Here is a 17,319-nt window from a genome sequence, read left to right on the forward strand (position 1 = left end):
CTCTTCTTTGAGGAGCATGTATTGACTCGATTAGTGTTAGGAGATCAGCCACAATCCCAAAAATATCGAATTAGCGCAGTGGAATAAAACAATCTCCCCTCTTGCGCAAACCTAATAGGAAACGATATAATAGCGCAATATATCTGCCAAAATATAAATGACAAGCACCCACGAACGCAATGGAATTTTTACGTGGAAAATCTCCCCGATGTGAGAAGATAAAAAATCATGGGACCGGAGTCCACCCGAAATCTTCACTATCAACGGTAAACAATGTTCTTCTCTTGTTAATACTAGAGGTACATAGCAACAACAACATTAAGAACATCATTCTTGACAATAAATGTGGATTCGCAAGAGATCAAGTGTAGATTTAACCAAAACGCAGGTTCGGTTCTACTCAGGAAAACCTGATAAAAGAATATCCAGATGAAAATCAAATCGATCGGATTCGAGAACAATGCATCATGAGCAATCAGACCGCGAATCGACCTTCGATGTCAACTTGATGAAAACCGGACAATACCTTTTTTCCAGATTTTCTTTTCTCTCTTTATCTCTTGCTACCACGTCTCGACAACTTCACTTTGCGGCTATGATATAATAATAGTGAGAAACCCTATTTCTTCATATGTATCGTCATATGGGTTGAAGCTTTCGGGCTTGCAATGCATTGGGCTTCTTCCACGTGGGAGTGAATCCACCTAACATTCATGATTAATGCTCTATGTTTTAGCTGCAACAAAGCCAGATGATTGCTCCTCTTCGAGAGGTGTGATGCCACATGCTTCGTCATTCTATTTTTGAGTACCACTCTAATTGAATATCCATAACATATGTAACCCCAGGGGAGAAATTTCCAAGCTTTTGGCTTCGAATTTGCTCACAACCCTCTACTTTTTTTATCTCCCTCATGTCGATGTGCCTACCAGATGCCCGCAAGATGATAGAGAATAGTGTCGATAGGTAAACATCTTGATGCATTTCCTAACAACTTTAAAATTTTCGAACAAAAGATATGTGTAACAGTTGACGAAATCTTGGCAGGACTGTTATTACAACGTTTGATTCTTACAATTCCTTCTCAATGCTTGCACAACAACAAAAGCTTCAAATGCAAATAAACACCAGCAAAATAGACCCCGATCAGATGGAATTTTATTACCGAAACTCCATATTAAGGAGTACACAGAGATCCTAAATTCAGCAATATTTAATTAATTCTCCTACAGTTCCTCCTGATCTCGCCGTTGGATCCGGTGAGGGGCTTGATGTCGCCCATATTGATCATGGCGGCCACGAAGTCCTGGAAGAAGGTGCCTTGGCTTTGGGCATAAGCCCTGATGAGCGAGTCGGTGGACCCGCCGTTGAAGAGCTGTTGGTCAGAGTGGAGGAGGCCTCTTTTCTTCATGAGGTTGACGAAGTAGGTGTTGTCGAATGATGTCGCGCTCTGGAAGTCGAGCCCGGCCAGGTTGTTGTCGCCGACGCCGGTGACGCTTGGGCAATTGCTCTTCGTCGTTACGGCGAATGAGCTATCAATGTTGTTCTCGTTGTAGATCCTGGCTCGGAAGTTTGTGCATCTGGCTTGCCCAACTGTGTGCGCTCCTGAGTATTTATGAGTAAAAGGACATACAAATAAGTATTAATTCGAGTAATTTGGATGTTATGAAAATATAAAGAATACTATGTAGACTTAGTCTTCTGGTGACGAGGTGGACAAAACCGATTTAAGTGTAGAAATTGCATAAAAAGTTAGGTCCTTTAGCAGAACCCAATGTGCATCTCATAGATTCTTGACATGTGATTGGTTTGACCTAGTAGGTTCTATCTCTCCGTGGCACTTGCTCATGAATAATTATATCGTCAAAGCTTTTTGCAAACAAAGAAACGTTGTAATTTTGTAAGTACGGATATTTCTCGCTACATTTGAAATCAATATTCTGTAGATTTTGTATGTTTATCAAGTGTCTTAAAATATATTAAACATTGCTTACATACATACACACATATATGTATTTATACATATGAAAATGAAAGAGAGAGAGAGAGAGAGAGAGAGAGAGAGAGAGAGGAGGGAAATTCACCGTATAGAGCGACGAGGTCCTTTTGAGAAAGGCCGTGATTTTGGAAACTGGAAATGAGGGCGTTGAGGTTAGAAGTTGGAGGAGGAATGCTGTTGTTAGCTGCTGCCTGGCTTGCAGTTCTCGCATCTCTCCGTCCCAGCTTCACATCCCACCCTGGCCCTCCCAGCTGCCCCAATTCATTCCCAACAAAATTATTACTCATTCAAATTAATCAGAAGCATCCATCTGTACTATTCCTTTGCTAGTCGAGTTCCAAATGACTTACTATCTCAACAGCGTCCCGGGCGATAATTGCCAACAAATCAGCACACGAGACGACGCCGGGGCACACTCCCTCCACAGCGGACTTAATCTTGTCCACCACGTCAAACCCTCGCAGGGAATTTACGTTCGGGGCTGCGTTTTTCTCTCCGGTGAAAGTAGGCGTGTCGTCCAAGAGGTTCGATCCGTCGCAACCCTGGTGAATAAATCATAAATATCGAAAAGGAAATGGCTTTGGCCTGTTATTTAATGACCCAAACTCTTTCTTCTCTATGAGCATCGACGACTTTTTCAAATGACTATATAACAATCCACAGCCACTAAAATACATGCTTTTAAATTTGGCGAATAGGAACTTGACTAGACTACAGTGGAGCATCTTACTTCATTATGGCTTACCGGGTCAAAGTCCTTTCTTTTGTTTTTACATGGGATACGTACCTTACAAATGACATACTAGGTCAAGCGTTTCTGTTTACGTTTTTGCATTGGACACCGGAGAAGACAAACCGACACCCTACTTTTGTTTTATTTATTCTTTTCTCTGAATATGTTGGACTCTCGCCAACGATGAGAGAGAGAGAGAGAGAGAGACTCTTGTCTAGGCTTGACCGATGCAAGAATTTACACCTCGAGAACATGTTGTTGAGGTTTTGTTGACGAATGACTGCACCACAAAACTCATGCGACACACATACAAATGATGAAAGAAACAATTATGAATTGGTCTAATGTGTTGGGGAAAGAATGTTGAGAAGTCAAAGCGGTGGAGAAAGAGAAAGTTACATTGACGAAGCAATCATGGAAGAACAAGCGGAGGAGCGAGGCGCCCATTCGGGCCTCTTTAGCAATCTCTGCCTGGACGATCGACTTCACCGTCGGGCAAAGCAAGGGGCAGGTTTCGTAGTAGTAGTAAATCGAAAGTTGGGCACTCGTGCCGCCAACAAGGAGCAGAAGGCAAGCCAAAGTCAAAATGGCCTTTGAAAACGAAGAAGGCGAGGCCATTTTCCCCACACACTGATCACGAAATGTTGTGCGTCTGATGAATGAATGACTCGATACGAGCGGGATTATATAGAGAGAGTCGGTTCTCAAAGGCGACAAGGGGTTTCAGCAGGTGACCTAAAGCGAAGACTCATGGAAGTGCATGGCAATTCTACGTTCAGAAAGAGGCCAAAAAAAAGGTGAAAAGATAAAGGCATGAAGATATGGGACGAATCTTGACAAAGTTGGAGAGACGCGGCTTTCTTTGAAAATGATGTTTACACTGCCGAAGGACGTGATAATCTTCTTTAAGTGGGAGTTAGTGGTTGATTTTGTCAAAGGTCTCAGTGGGTAGTTCTGATCCTTTTGTCGAAAAGCGGGGATCCATAAATGAGAGACATCCACGGTAGTGTCTCGTGGTCTCCACATGAAAAGAGATCAATTATTCGTGGGACTGGGGAAGTAGACATTCACTTCTAACCCTGAGCCAAAGTTCATGTTTTGGCCATTTCTCTCATTCTTTTATAATACATAGATCAAAGCATAGGTGATGAATAAAGATCACATTCTGACAATTTCTCTAGTTTACGTTATTAACCCTCAATTTGAGCATCTTGTTTCCATGTGTAAGGCCTATCTTTTCCATGGGAAAAAATTGTGATATAGTAATGGTCAATGTTGATGAAGGAGGTGTAGTCCGGCGCCACATAATTAGTGCTAATTAAGTAAATTGTGTGGCGGCTAAGTTAATCTCTATTCACACAATTTTAAAGGTCAAAATTTGTTTAGATTTTCAAGATTGATTCAATATGGTCTAATAACACATAGGGTCGGATAGCTATGCGTGTCTAGTCTTGTACGCGTCAAATCTTAGGCAATTCAGAGTTTTCTAGGGAGGGTTATGCACAAAATTCTAAGTGCTGGTAAGAAAACACGGAGAAGTGAAGTTGTTAAGAATTTGTATGTCTTTATTGAGTCCTATGCATCGAATTTTGATTGTGAAGTCAGGAGTACATGAGTAATTATGTTCCATCTAAGTCTAGCAAGGTAGTTTTGATTTCTTGAAATTCCCATCCGCTTGAAGGGTTTGTTCTGAGCTGTGTCTTTATAAATCTTTGTTAAGGTTTCCTTGAGGGCTAATTGTGTCTGTAGATACTTTTTTATCTTATGGTTGACCTTTTAGGTGGTGAGTATTTCCTCTATGTTTTTACGTTTCCTTCAAAAAATTAGCATGCCATGGTACTATGGAAACTTCTTTGTGATATGCGAACGCGACGTGCTAGAAAAAGAATCACTTCTCAAGTTTGTCGTACCGGACGACAACCGTCCACCTCACAAGATGTCTCCATTGGTGTGTGTTAAATATGTCTTGAATTTTATGTACTCGATCCGGTTCATTACCCGACTCGACATAGTTTTTTGTGTAGCCAAAAAGTGAAGAAAAAATTGAGATTTAGTTCGTGACACGGAGAGTTGGGCCAATAGGCCCAACTCGAAGTAAGTGAACAAATCTCTATAACGGTACGAACATATTTTTATGGGAGTTCGGGGGCAACGCCCTCGAGAAAAAATTTTTGGGCTCTATTTATACTGCGGCTAAGTTTTTTCGTTTATATTGAGGATTTTTCTCACATGAAAGACTTGTGAGCCGTGTGCTTTTGTTCAGTTAATAAGACCGACTTCTATAATCTGTACTCTTTTTTATTGTAGTGGAATCTTGTTTTGTCTCACCTGTGGACGTAAATTACTTTGATCGAACCACGTAAATCCTTATGTTCTGTGTTTGCTTTTCGCATTTGTTACAACAGTGTCTCACAAAATCTCAATTGTTAATGCATTCAATTACCGATTTCGACGACTATCCTTGTTTATATGCATAACGGCATTTGGATGAATGAGACACAGCAGTGAGATAAGGATGGGAAAAGGGAAAGGAGATCTCTTCCCCCCTGTACCCGTATGGTGTATTCCTTGCAGTACTTGTACTACCAGATACAAGTGTTTGACCTTCTGTAAAGTACCAACTACTTGAAATCATCTCTTTTAGTACAGAAACAATTTATCAATGTCCCGTATGTTAGAAATTTGCTTGTAAAACAAACAAGGAAAGTGCCTTTACTTCATCCCACATAGGATGGAAAAGAAAGTGTGAAATACTTTTTAAGTTAGGAGGATGTTATAGTTTTCTAAATAGAGAAATGGGCAAGTGGCTAGACTCCACAATACTCGTGGGTGCGCGCACAATTTTCTGCTCATGTAGGAGTTGAAGTTATTTTTATTATCTGCTCATTGTTCAGAATGTGAACTTTCAATTTCGTGTTTTCTCAAAAATAAAACAGTTTTTTTCTCCAATTGTTTCCTTTGAGAAATTCTGGAGAGATATCAGAATTACTATCTGCTAGTCTCATGTGAGACTTTGTTGTATCTTGAAGAATATTTGTCGAAAACTATTTTTAATTCCAATTCCAACAATCTTGTCCAACACCGCATAAGCCATGGACACATTTGACTTCAACGGCGTAGCACGCTAACCGCAGGTGAATTTTTTTTTTTTTTTAATCTTGGTTGATTCTGTTCGCTGTGCACGTATGCTGCAACGAAATAAATCAACCAAGATTCATTAAAGTTCTTTGGCCTACAGGTCTTCTACGTATTTTCTACACATCGATGCAAGTCAATTTGTGCAATATGCCTGCATGAAACTTTTCTAAAGCCGTCTGAGAAGTTTCTCTGCTTTTTCTAACTGTGATTGGGAAGAGCAGATAATGCAGCGATCTTTGGCGGAGTTGTTGAGCCGATTGTGACTCCTCCATCTGTTTGATCATCCATCGCTTTCGCTCTCTCGATGTCGACATTTGGAGCAGTTGAACTTAAAAATTCCGGAGGCCTGTGGAGACAACAGTTCTTATCTATTCAGTATTTGTCTACTCTATTCTCTTTGACGGTGCGACCCTCCTCATTGATCGGGAAAAAAGTTGACTTTTTTTGGATTTTTTACAAAGTCGTCATTTCACATTTGAGTTTTCTTCTTTGGGTTTCCTCAGCTGAAAAGGATGCTGCACGATGCTTCGGCCAGCAAAACCAACACGTCGTGGACTTGACCATTTCAAAGATTGCAGCTTTGAATCGTGAGCTCATAAGATGGATCTTCTGTTCATAAAAGGTGGAAGAACATCAGGTATGTAGTATCATTAATTGGTAAGTCATGTAAATATTGATACCGAAATTGGTATAATTTGCAAACTATCAAAATGATTTAGTAATTTTACAAAAGTGTTGGTAAGTTACCAACAGCTTATCTGAAAATATAAAAAAATTGTCACCGGCTATTTTTGCTACCAAGTGATTTTTGACACTTCGCGACATTTATTGAAATTTACTAGCATGGAAACAAATCTGTAGTTTTTGGAATTGAACAACATAAATCTGCTTATCTAAAATACTTGATGGGGTTTTTACTAATTTTATTGATTGTTGTTGTTGTGATGATATTACTATCACTTTCGTAGGATACAAGGGAATGAATGAACTTTGTGAGTTTTCACCGCGCGAAGGAACCTAGAAACTGGTCCGAATGGCATATTCTATTTTGTCAAAAGATAGGTAATGCCTGCATGGACGCTGGATTATGGTGTCCGATGACATGATCGTTGACTCATGGCTAAGTTTTGAAAATGCGTCAACATGTTTAGGTGATGAGAACACTTAGAAATCTGACCATGGACATGGGATGGTGCCTACTGCCTGCAATCGAGTGTTGACTTGGTTGGCGTCCTCACATGGAACAATATTCAAATCGTGTAGTTGGTTCGAGATCTTTTTGGCTTCTTCAATTTATGTTTGGCGTCCAAGTCAAGAAACATTGAGATAGCTCTTTCGTAACATGTCACTAGACCTGTCAAACGGGTGGATTGGGTCGGCCTGAAAATGGTCTAATCCAAATAGATCTATTTCATCAATGTAATACAAATTTAGCGACTCATACTCGACCCAATCCATATTCAACATATGCACATCTCGATCCATATTGCTAAAATACTCTCATATTCTACTAAATCTAGGGAAATTCATACTCAAACCGAGATGAGAGCTTGGAGTGAGCGAGCACAAGAGAGTGAAGAGAGTCATAGAGATGGGTTAGACCTAAGTAAATTGTGAAATCATTTGATACATATAATATTATAGTTTTACTATTCTAAGCTCATTTATGACCTATTTATTGAATATAATAAACCCATTTAACAACTTAGCCATCAAATATGGATGAATGAATCGGTGTATGACCCATTTTGATAGGTCTTCATGCCACCCAATTCCTTATTTTACTCTGTTTCTATCGCAAACGAGTCAATCACGGTATCATGTCATCCTCCACAATGTAAGAGAAAGAGTCGTCCACATATTAAATATTCTTTTGCTCTATATCAAATGGCAATTTTATGGTAAAGGGAACAAATAATCTTATCTTAAGATGGTTAGTTAGTGTCTTATTGATGACATCCTTAGGCATTGTAACGAACCTTTGATTAAATATGAGGCCGTTGATATGGGATAGTAGGCATCATTGATCATCAAACTCGCTAACTAGCATGTTAGGACATTATTAGATTAGCACGTTACAAAAATTAAGTAACCGACTACCATTGGGAGACTCAATTATTTTGAATATTCTCATTATGATCTAGATCTAGATCAACGCATGTTACGTAACAGTTCTATCGAGAAGATTATTCAGAATTGATTACTCGGGATAGACCTTAGATGTAAACAATCATGAGTACGCCTTGATTTTCCTTTTATTGTTGACCATGAATAGTTTTATTAGAAGACATAGCATTGCTGCAATTTCAACTAAGCTAGTAAAATATTTATGTTAGGTGAACAAATAATGCATAATTTTCGGCGGGGAATAACCTTCCAAACCATCATTTTCTTCTCTTAAATGGTGAACAAATATTTATGAAAATATTTATGTTAGGTGAACAAATAATGTATGAAAATTGGAAGGAATATTAAACATGTTGAGATTTTCAACGTGAGGGAAACAAGGAGGATTGTATTGCAACTTTTGTCCATCGTCGGTGACAAAACAATTATTTTCATACAGCTATCGCACATTTTCGGTCCAAAGTGGTGCCTTGTTTGACAAATAATGTGGGACATGTTGGGGGAGAAATGGCAACGATTTACTGCTTAAACCCGTCCAGGATCGATATCTTCCTCAAAACTCAACCAACTAAAATCAAATTAACCTCAACAGCAACCGGTCAGAATTCCAGCAATGTCAGCCCTAAACTAGTAAATATAGTATTGTGCTGAAAATTAAAGATGAAGTAGAAAAACAGCGCACACAAATTTTACGTGGAAATCTCAATGTGGGAAAAACACGAGATCGCTAAAAAAACTTCCACTAATTATTAAGAATAGTAAGATACACAATAATTCATCTATAATCACACAGCTAGAGGCCATTTACACTAGCACCACAACAATATAAGAAGTAAGAAAAACTCTAACCATTGCTAGAGAAGTTGAAAGACAAATTGGAGAAGAATTTCCAAAAAAAAGAAGCCAAATCAATTTGTGGGATGATTGCCAAAAAAGTCCTAAACATATTATACGGATGACAATTCAATACTAAATCTTTCGATTTAACCAATTTAATCATAAAAATTTTGAAGATTTGCCAAGGTAGTCATTTCATCCAATTTTTGCCAGTAATCACCGATGTGGATACCGACCTTCCTACGTAACACAGTCGACGCCGACATGAGCAATTTTTTTTTCTTGCTTATTTGATTTATCATTGAAACACCATGTTAATTTCCATGGATTATTTTAAATTTTTTGAATTTTTCTTTTTTTCCTTTTTGGGTTTTTTTCTTCTTCCGTTTTTTTCCTGATTTTTTTGCGTCATGTTTTTTTTATGGATTGTTCTAACCAATAAGACAAGAAAATGGCAATTTTCTCCTTTGCTTTGACTATTGGGGCATCGTCAACACTGTTCTCTATATTCTTAATATAAACTTTCAATTCAATTTCCTGGGTCCCCAAGCAACAGAACCATCTTTATGTGCAATAACTTCAGAGATCATTGCGCTACTAAGGAGGAAAGTGACGGTCTTCTTTCCTTCCTAATGAAGAACAACGCCCGTCCCAGAGGGAAGGTCAGAGATTACCGACAAGTTACGCATGGGAAGAACAAAATCTCTTTTGCTATAAGCATTTCTTTCATGAACAAGTAGATGTGGTCCAGACGTGGAAGATGAGTGTGAACGTGCGCCAATTTTCTATCCAAGAGCCATTTTTTGCTGAGCAAGATATAACAGACCATGCGAATTACTTGTCGAGGTACTTTACGTGTTCATTTCCGTGCTTTGCTTGAGGATCCTCCTGGCTTAATGCCGCCATATAACCAAAGACTTCAAGATGCATCAGCAGGGACAGCAGATCATTCAGTGACCGCTTTATGTTCTTGACAGATGCATGGGAAAATCGCGGTGCAACCTAAGCACGGTCATGGACAGAAAAGCGCCAATCGAAAGCTAAAATGGTTTCATAGTACAATAAGTCCATATTAAATTGTGCAGCAGAAGCTGTCTTTCATTCTCAGTTATAACATTAGTGCTGCGAATGAGAGAGGAATGCGCTGTTGTGATTCACACGCACAAATTATTAGAATCTGAAGAGTGGGACTTTTCCTTGCTCGAGTCCAAAAGAAGTGCACATGAGGGGAAAAAAGTGTATTAACAACCTTAAGCTTTAAAGGACATAAGAAAGCTTCTCTCTTGGTTTTCCACACTATTATCGATTATTTGTCTCCGATGTTTGGAGATTACGGAATGGTTTGGACCTTCTAAGAGATGCTAGGCATATAACAACCATCTTTTATCAGCAATTAATTGACCCTCCTACATTTCTTCCTGATCTCGCCCTTGGATCCTGTGAGGGGCTTGATGTCGCCCATATTGATCATGGCTGCCACAAAGTCCTTGTAGAAGGTGCCTTGGCTTTTGGCGTAAGCCCTGACGAGCGAGTCGGTGGACCCGCCGTTGAAGAGCTGCTGGTCGGAGTGGAGGAGTCCTCTTTTCCTCATGAGGTTGACGAAGTAGGTGTTGTCGAACGATGTCGCGCTCTGGAAGTCGAGCCCGGCCAGGTTGTTATCGCCGACGCCGGTGATGCGTGGGCAGTTTCTCTTCGTCGTCGCAGCGAATGACCTGTCGAGGTTGCTCTCGTTGTAGATCCTGGCCCGGAAGTTTGTGCATCTCGCTTGCCCAATTGTGTGCGCTCCTGAGCATTTAAGAGTAAAAGTGCATACAAATAAGCATTAATTCGAGTAATTCGGATATTATAATTATATAAAGTCTACTGTATAGAGTCGGTCTACGGGTGATGAGGTGGACAAAACCGATTAGACAGAAAGAGAGTGTGTGTATTCACCGTATAGAGCGACGAGGTCCTTTTGGGAAAGGCCGTGATTTTGGAAACTGGAAATGAGGGCGTTGAGGTTAGAAGTTGGAGGAGGAATGCTGTTGTTGGCTGCTGCCTGGCTCGCCGTTCTCGCATCTCTCCTTCCCAGCTTCACATCCCACCCTGGCCCTCCCAGCTGCCCCAATTCATTCCCAACAAAATTAGTACTCATTCAAATTAATCACAAGCTTTCATCTCTACCATTCCTTTGTTAGTTGAATTCCAATGACTTACTATCTCAACCGCATCTCGGGCGATAATCGCCAACAAATCAGCACACGAGACAATGCCTGGGCACACTTTCTCCACTGCGAACTTAATCTTGTCCACCACATCGAACCCTCGTAGGGAATTTCTGTTAGGGGTCGCATTCTTCTCTCCGGTGAAAGTAGGCGTGTCGTCCAAGAGGTTCGATCCGTCGCAACCCTGATGAAGAAATCATGATTATTGACGAGGCAATGGCTTTGGTTTATAATTTAATGAAAGATTCTTTTGCTTTGCATGGGATGCGTACTTTTCAAATGACCATACTCGGTCAAGTGTTTCTTTTTACGTATTTGCATTGGACATCGGACAAGACAAACCGACACCCTTACTTTTGTTATAATTGTCCTTTTCTCTGAATACGTTGAATTCTCGCTAAGGATGACGAAAAGAAAGATAGAGCCAAATACTAGACGACGATGAAAGAGAGAGAGTCTTGGCTAAGAATTGACCGATGCAAGAATTTACACCTCGAGCGCATGTTGTTGGGGTTTTGTTGACGAATGAATGGACCACAGAACTCGTAGGACACATATACAGACAGTTGAAGAAGCATGTAGGGAATGTTGAGAAGCTAAAGTGGAGACGAGAAAGAGAAAGTTACATTGACGAAGCAATCATGGAAGAACAACCGGAGGAGAGAGGCGCCCATGCGGGTCTCTTTGGCAATCGCCGCATGCACGGTTTTCTTCACCGTTGGGAAGAGCTTGGGGCAAGTTTTGGCGTAATAGTTGGTCGAAAGTTGAGCGCTCGTGCAGCCGATAAGGAGCACAGCGCAAGCCCAAGTCAAAACGGCCTTCGAAAACGAAGAAGGAGTGGCCATTTTTTCTTTAGCTCACTAATAACGAACCGTGCTGTGGTTTGTGATGAGGAAATGACTCGACACGAGTGGGGATTATATAGAGCGCGGCTCTAAAGGCGACAACGGCTTTTCAGCAGGTGACCTAACACGTAGACCCATGAAGGTGCATGGCAACTCTCGGTTCGGAAAGATGAAAAAGGAAGAGATAACGTGAGGGATTAGGCACCAGAAACGATGACTATGGAACCAATCTCTGGTCAAGTTGGCGGAACGCGGCTTTCTTTGAAAAAGTGATGTTTACATTGCCAAAGGATTCGATAATTTCAGATGGAGTTGGTGGATAATTTGTCAAAAGGTCTCCGTCCGTGCTTTTAACGTTTTTTGTCGAAAAGCGGGGATCCATGAACGAGAGACATCCACGATCATGTCTCGTGGTCTCCGCATGATTGGGAAATCGAAACTTCACTTCTGGCTGAGCTAATGTCCAGCTTTTTGCAACTCAAAAGTACTTCAACTTGACTTTTGTGTACCATCTGCGTAGAATTGTAAGAGGATAGAGTCAATTATGTAATGGGGAGTCCCTTTTTTTTTTTCCTTCTGTTTATAGGAGAAGCAGATGTTTATTACGGGGAAAAATTATAAAAAAAATCTTAAATCTATTGTATTTTTGTCAATTCGGTCATAAATCTTTTAATTTTATTAATTTAGTCCTAAATATTTTGTATTTGTACTAATTCAATTTTAAATCTTTTATATTTGTGGCACTTCAGTCCATCTAACCAACATTAGCGGATCGGCGTTGACTTTAACAAATTTTAATAAAATTTTCAACTTCCCCATTCTTCAAGTTCAGAAGTGACCCCCCCCCAATAGCTAACATAGAAAGGGATTCCCGGATACCGGGAACCGAAAGGTCGTGAGAGATAGCAAGCTTCTTTGATAGTTACGCTGTATTATATGGATCGAGCAAAAAGCCGCCCAACAACCTATGAGGCTAGTCACTGCTCCCACTGGGGCTAGTCGAACAGCTTCCTCAAAACATGAATTCTGGCTTTGGCCTTAATATTTTTTTGAATTATTTTTTTCCTTTCTTCTTCCTCCAGTTGGTCATTGGTGGCGACCGGCCAAAGGCTAGGGCTGGCGAGGCTCGACCTCGCCTAGCGTTGCCGATGCTCACCCCCGCTAATAGCTGGCAAGGTCGACCTTACCGACCCTAGCCTCGGATGGTCGCCAAAGAACGATCGATTGGAGGAAGAAAAAAGTAAAAGAAAAAGGAAAGAGAAAGAAAAGAAGAAAAGAAAAAACAAAAATGACAATCTCAAAAAATGTTAAAATATTATAAAAATTGTCCACGTCGGTGTCAGCATCCACATGAACATCGGCCGGCCAAAGTTGGCTAGATTGATTGAATCATTATAAATGCAAAAAATTTAAGACTAAATTTGCACAAAAAAGGGGTTTATGATTGAATTGGCACACATGAAATAGATTTAAGACTAAATAGGCAAAAGTGCAATAGGTTTATGACTTTTTGGACAATTTTCCCCTTCGATAATGTTCGAATTGCGACAATTTCTCTGATTTGTGCCATTAACCCTCTGTTTTTTTTTTTTTGTCGGACAGTTTGAGAATCTAGTTTTCATGGGTACGGCCTGCCTTTTCCATGAGATAGATTGATACATAATAATGGTCTATATTGATGAAGGATCATCTCAAGAGGTTTTATACCTATGCAAATAGTTTGTGTTCAGCATTTTGGCCGCTAAGTTCATCCCTACTCGCACAATTTTGGGTCAAAATCTCTTTAGAATAATGGTCAAATATTATGTATACTGTGTTAGCTTTAAAATCTCCTCCCCCTTCTCCACAAGTGTACATATGTGCCCACAACCTTATATGACTCTGGGAACGATCAATCCGCATGCCACGGTACCATGCAAACTTACTTGTTACATGCACACTTGATGAATATTTTCCACCTCGCCAGATACCTCACCGAATCTCAATCGTTAACATATTCAATGATCAATTAAATGACTACGACTATTTTACATGAATGGTCAATTATTTGGATGAGTGAGGGCACGGAACGGACCGATAGGAATCTTCATTGCAGTACTAGTACTACTAGATAGAAGTGTTTGACCTTTTGTAAAGTACCGTTTGTTCGCCAGCTTGCATCCTTCTATAACGTACAATTTGATCTACCATATGCCGTTATGAGAATAACTGGCATGATAGAAAAATTGGATCAGTGTCACTTATAGGCGACGGACACATCTGACAGCAACCGCATCAGATGCTAACCGCAAATTAAAAATACAACCGAAGAAAGCACACTTTAATTAAGTAAAAGGGAAGTAACCGAGAAATTTCATCAATCCCGCGTGAATCTTGTGCCGCGATTGATTCTACATCGATCGTGTACACATGCCGTAACGAAATTAATCGAGGCAAGATTCACTAAAGTTTACTGGCCGATGGGTCCTCAGAGTTCCGGAAATGCTTTGTACAAACATCAAGGAGAGCCAATTTGTTCGATGTGCATGCATGAAACTTTTCTAAAGCCGTCCGAGAAGCTTCTGTTTCGGTCCAACCGCGATTGGGAAGAGCAGAAAATGCACAGATTTGTGGGGGGAGTTGTTGAGACGATTGTGTTTGTGACTTCTCCGTCCATCCAATTACTACTTAAGTCACCATGCTTGTGCATTACTCCGTTTTCGATGTCGTCATCCGGAGCAATTGAGTTTAAAAAACCCGAGGCCTGTGGAGACAACATCTCTTGTCAATTTATCATTTAATCTACCGATTCTCTTTGACAGTGTGATTTTGTGGATTTAATACTAAGTTTCTTTCATTTCCCATTTGAGCTTTCTTCTTCATATTTTTCGCTTAGTTGAAAAGCATGATGCCCGATTCTTTCGCAAGCAAAACCAAAACTTCATACACTTGACCCTATCAAAGATTGTAAGTTCTGTTCATTCGGTCAATAAGGCCTTCCAAGAAGTTTGTCGATCAAAGAAGCAAGCCACTAGCAATCAAGCTAGTTCCCACTGGGGCAGAGGGTTAATCCTACATTCCAGAATGTGGACGAAAATTGTTGTTCGCCTGGGAAGATCTCTAAGAGGAAGCCTAAGTTCGAGCTCGTCAACATATCCAATTGAACCCACTTTCACTCAAAAACTTAAGCCAATGAGTTATAAGCTAACTTGGATATATTAACTGCTCAACACCACATCAGTTCTCCAATGTAAGACTTCTCTAACATAACTCACACGTGCATCCTACCAATCTACTCCTTACCTGTGAGCTCAGTGTTTTAGGTATCCTTCTGCAAGATTAAAAGTTCGATACCTCCGTCTGAAGAGATCGCTAAGAAGGAGTCCAAGTTCGTGCCTGTTAACATATCCAATTAAATCCTCCTTCACTCAAAAACTTAAGCCAATGAGTTATGGGCTAACTTGTATAAATTAACTGCTCAACATCACATCAATTCTCTAATGTAAGACTTTTCTAACACAACTCACACGTGTATCCTAACAAAAATCATGCACGTAAGATCGTAAGTATGTAGGTTATGCAACATAAAAATTGTCATAAAAATTGGTAATTTGCTAACCATAATAAAATTGGGCAGTTTCACTAGATTGTTGATAAGTTGCCTACAGTTTACCCTGAAAAAAGAGCCACCGGTCATTGTTTTTATTAACAGAGTTATATTTTGCCATATTTTTTTTAAAATTTTTTAATTCAACAATGGTTGATGGGGGTTTCGTACCATAATTGATTGATTGGTGTTATAATATGACTATCCTTTTCGTAGGATCCAAGGGAATGAAGAACTTCGTGGTTTTTCAACGCGTGAACTTGAAGGAATCTAGAAACTGGCCCGAAAGGCATGTCCTGCTGGTCAAATATTAGTTGAGATTAGGAAAATTTTCTGAAAAGTGGCCCTCGCGTAATGTCTGCATGGACATTCAATTGTGGTGTCCGATGCTCGTTTTGCGAACGGGACATGATCATTGATTCACGGCTAAGTTTTGAAAATGCGCCAACATGTTTAGGTAACGAGGACTATTTTGAATAATCTGAGCGTATAATCTGAGCATGGACGTGGGATGGTGCATGTGGCTGTAATCGAGTGTTGAGTTGGTTCCAGTCCTCACATGTGGAACAATGTTCCAAATTGTATGGTTGCTTCGAGATCGATTTGACTTCCTCCAATTATCTTTTGCGTCCATGTCAAGGGACATTGAGATGTCTCTTTCGTAACATGTCTCCATCTTCCTCTGTTTTTAGCACAGATGAGGGAGTCACGGTACCATATCTACCTTTACAATGTAAGAGAAAGAGTGTAAATCTTCTTTGCTATAAGTCACAAAAAAATTGGTGGTAGATCTAACAAGCAATCGTACCCCAGCGTGGTTGATTAGGGTCTTCTTATAGGTGACATCTTTAGGCATTATGACGGAACTTTAAGTAAGTGGATATTGGGGCTCATTCGTCATCAAACTCGCTAACTAGTGTCACGGGCCGACATATCTCAATCGCGAAATTAGCCCGTTCGATGCTTGGCAAGCCAAGCCAAGTCAAGCCAGCCTTCCTCATATAGTTATTCCATAGAACACTTAAGCGAATAGCTTTCCCGTATTAGATCATACCACGCTCATCATAGCTTAGACATTCATTACATCGAGTAAGACGAGCATAACATTTTAGACACCACAACTGGTTTCGGTTTGCCATGGCCTCATCGGGAGAGTGCATCAGCTCGCGGGAGGCCAACCCCGCCTTTAGAGCTTCTAAAGGTATATTCTATCTAACCTAGAACTCATAGTACAAACATGTCCCGACACTACTCTAAGGAACCGGTTGTCTCTTCCCCTCTACAATGCTCGCTCACCATGATGATATCGCTTGCTCTACTCACAAGGAGACACGAGTACGGAGAGAACTTGCCCACACGGGACACGGAACAACCGGCCCATGCCATTCTCCCCCACTCAATCCGCAAACTCCCTCGTTGCGGGCTGTTCTATCTATTCTCTACATAAAATGCTCGCCCAACAGAACAACTCCACTCCACTGGTAGCTTCCTCCGATCAAGATTGTTCGTGAATCTCCAGTCACTTGTACTCCCTTGACAAGTGTGGCATCCTTCGCCAACTACACACCCTCGGCAACACCTTCTTTCACCTACTAGACTTCTCCCGACCTCAACAAATCAATGGAGGCTTCTCCCCTTGTTGAAAACATGGTAGCGAGTCTAGCGACCCTTCTTGAGATTCGCCAAATTGATCCAAGAATGTTTCCCATTTCAGTGAGCAACTCGGTTCCTTCCTATGCCCCCATTGACATCCTAGAAACTAAACGAGAGCCGCGCTTTGTCCGAGCCCCTCTTGGCCCTAGCAATCACTTTCCGTCCTTAGAGGACTGGGAAGACCACAGATTTTC

At 40.6% G+C, this 17,319-nt stretch overlaps 2 protein-coding genes across 2 annotated transcripts; both read right to left on the reverse strand.

Moving 5' to 3' along the window:
- Positions 1 to 1,029: 1,029 nt before the first annotated feature.
- LOC115743684 (peroxidase 4-like) lies at positions 1,030 to 3,405 on the reverse strand. The gene is made up of 4 exons (XM_030678583.2): positions 3,132 to 3,405; positions 2,350 to 2,541; positions 2,085 to 2,250; positions 1,030 to 1,605 (listed from the first exon to the last, which is right to left on the reverse strand). Exons 1-4 carry the CDS (start codon positions 3,348 to 3,350, stop codon positions 1,214 to 1,216), a joined length of 969 nt encoding a protein of 322 aa, XP_030534443.1. The 5' UTR covers positions 3,351 to 3,405; the 3' UTR covers positions 1,030 to 1,213.
- Positions 3,406 to 10,084: 6,679 nt separating this feature from the next.
- LOC115743683 (peroxidase P7-like) lies at positions 10,085 to 11,917 on the reverse strand. Its single transcript, XM_030678582.2, has 5 exons — positions 11,668 to 11,917; positions 11,034 to 11,225; positions 10,770 to 10,935; positions 10,221 to 10,619; positions 10,085 to 10,179 (listed from the first exon to the last, which is right to left on the reverse strand). Exons 1-4 carry the CDS (start codon positions 11,884 to 11,886, stop codon positions 10,228 to 10,230), a joined length of 969 nt encoding a protein of 322 aa, XP_030534442.1. The 5' UTR covers positions 11,887 to 11,917; the 3' UTR covers positions 10,085 to 10,179; positions 10,221 to 10,227.
- Between the last annotated feature and the right edge of the window lie 5,402 nt (positions 11,918 to 17,319).

The sequence above is a fragment of the Rhodamnia argentea genome, chromosome 5 (assembly GCF_020921035.1).
Source record: "Rhodamnia argentea isolate NSW1041297 chromosome 5, ASM2092103v1, whole genome shotgun sequence".
NCBI classification, from domain to species: domain Eukaryota; kingdom Viridiplantae; phylum Streptophyta; class Magnoliopsida; order Myrtales; family Myrtaceae; genus Rhodamnia; species Rhodamnia argentea.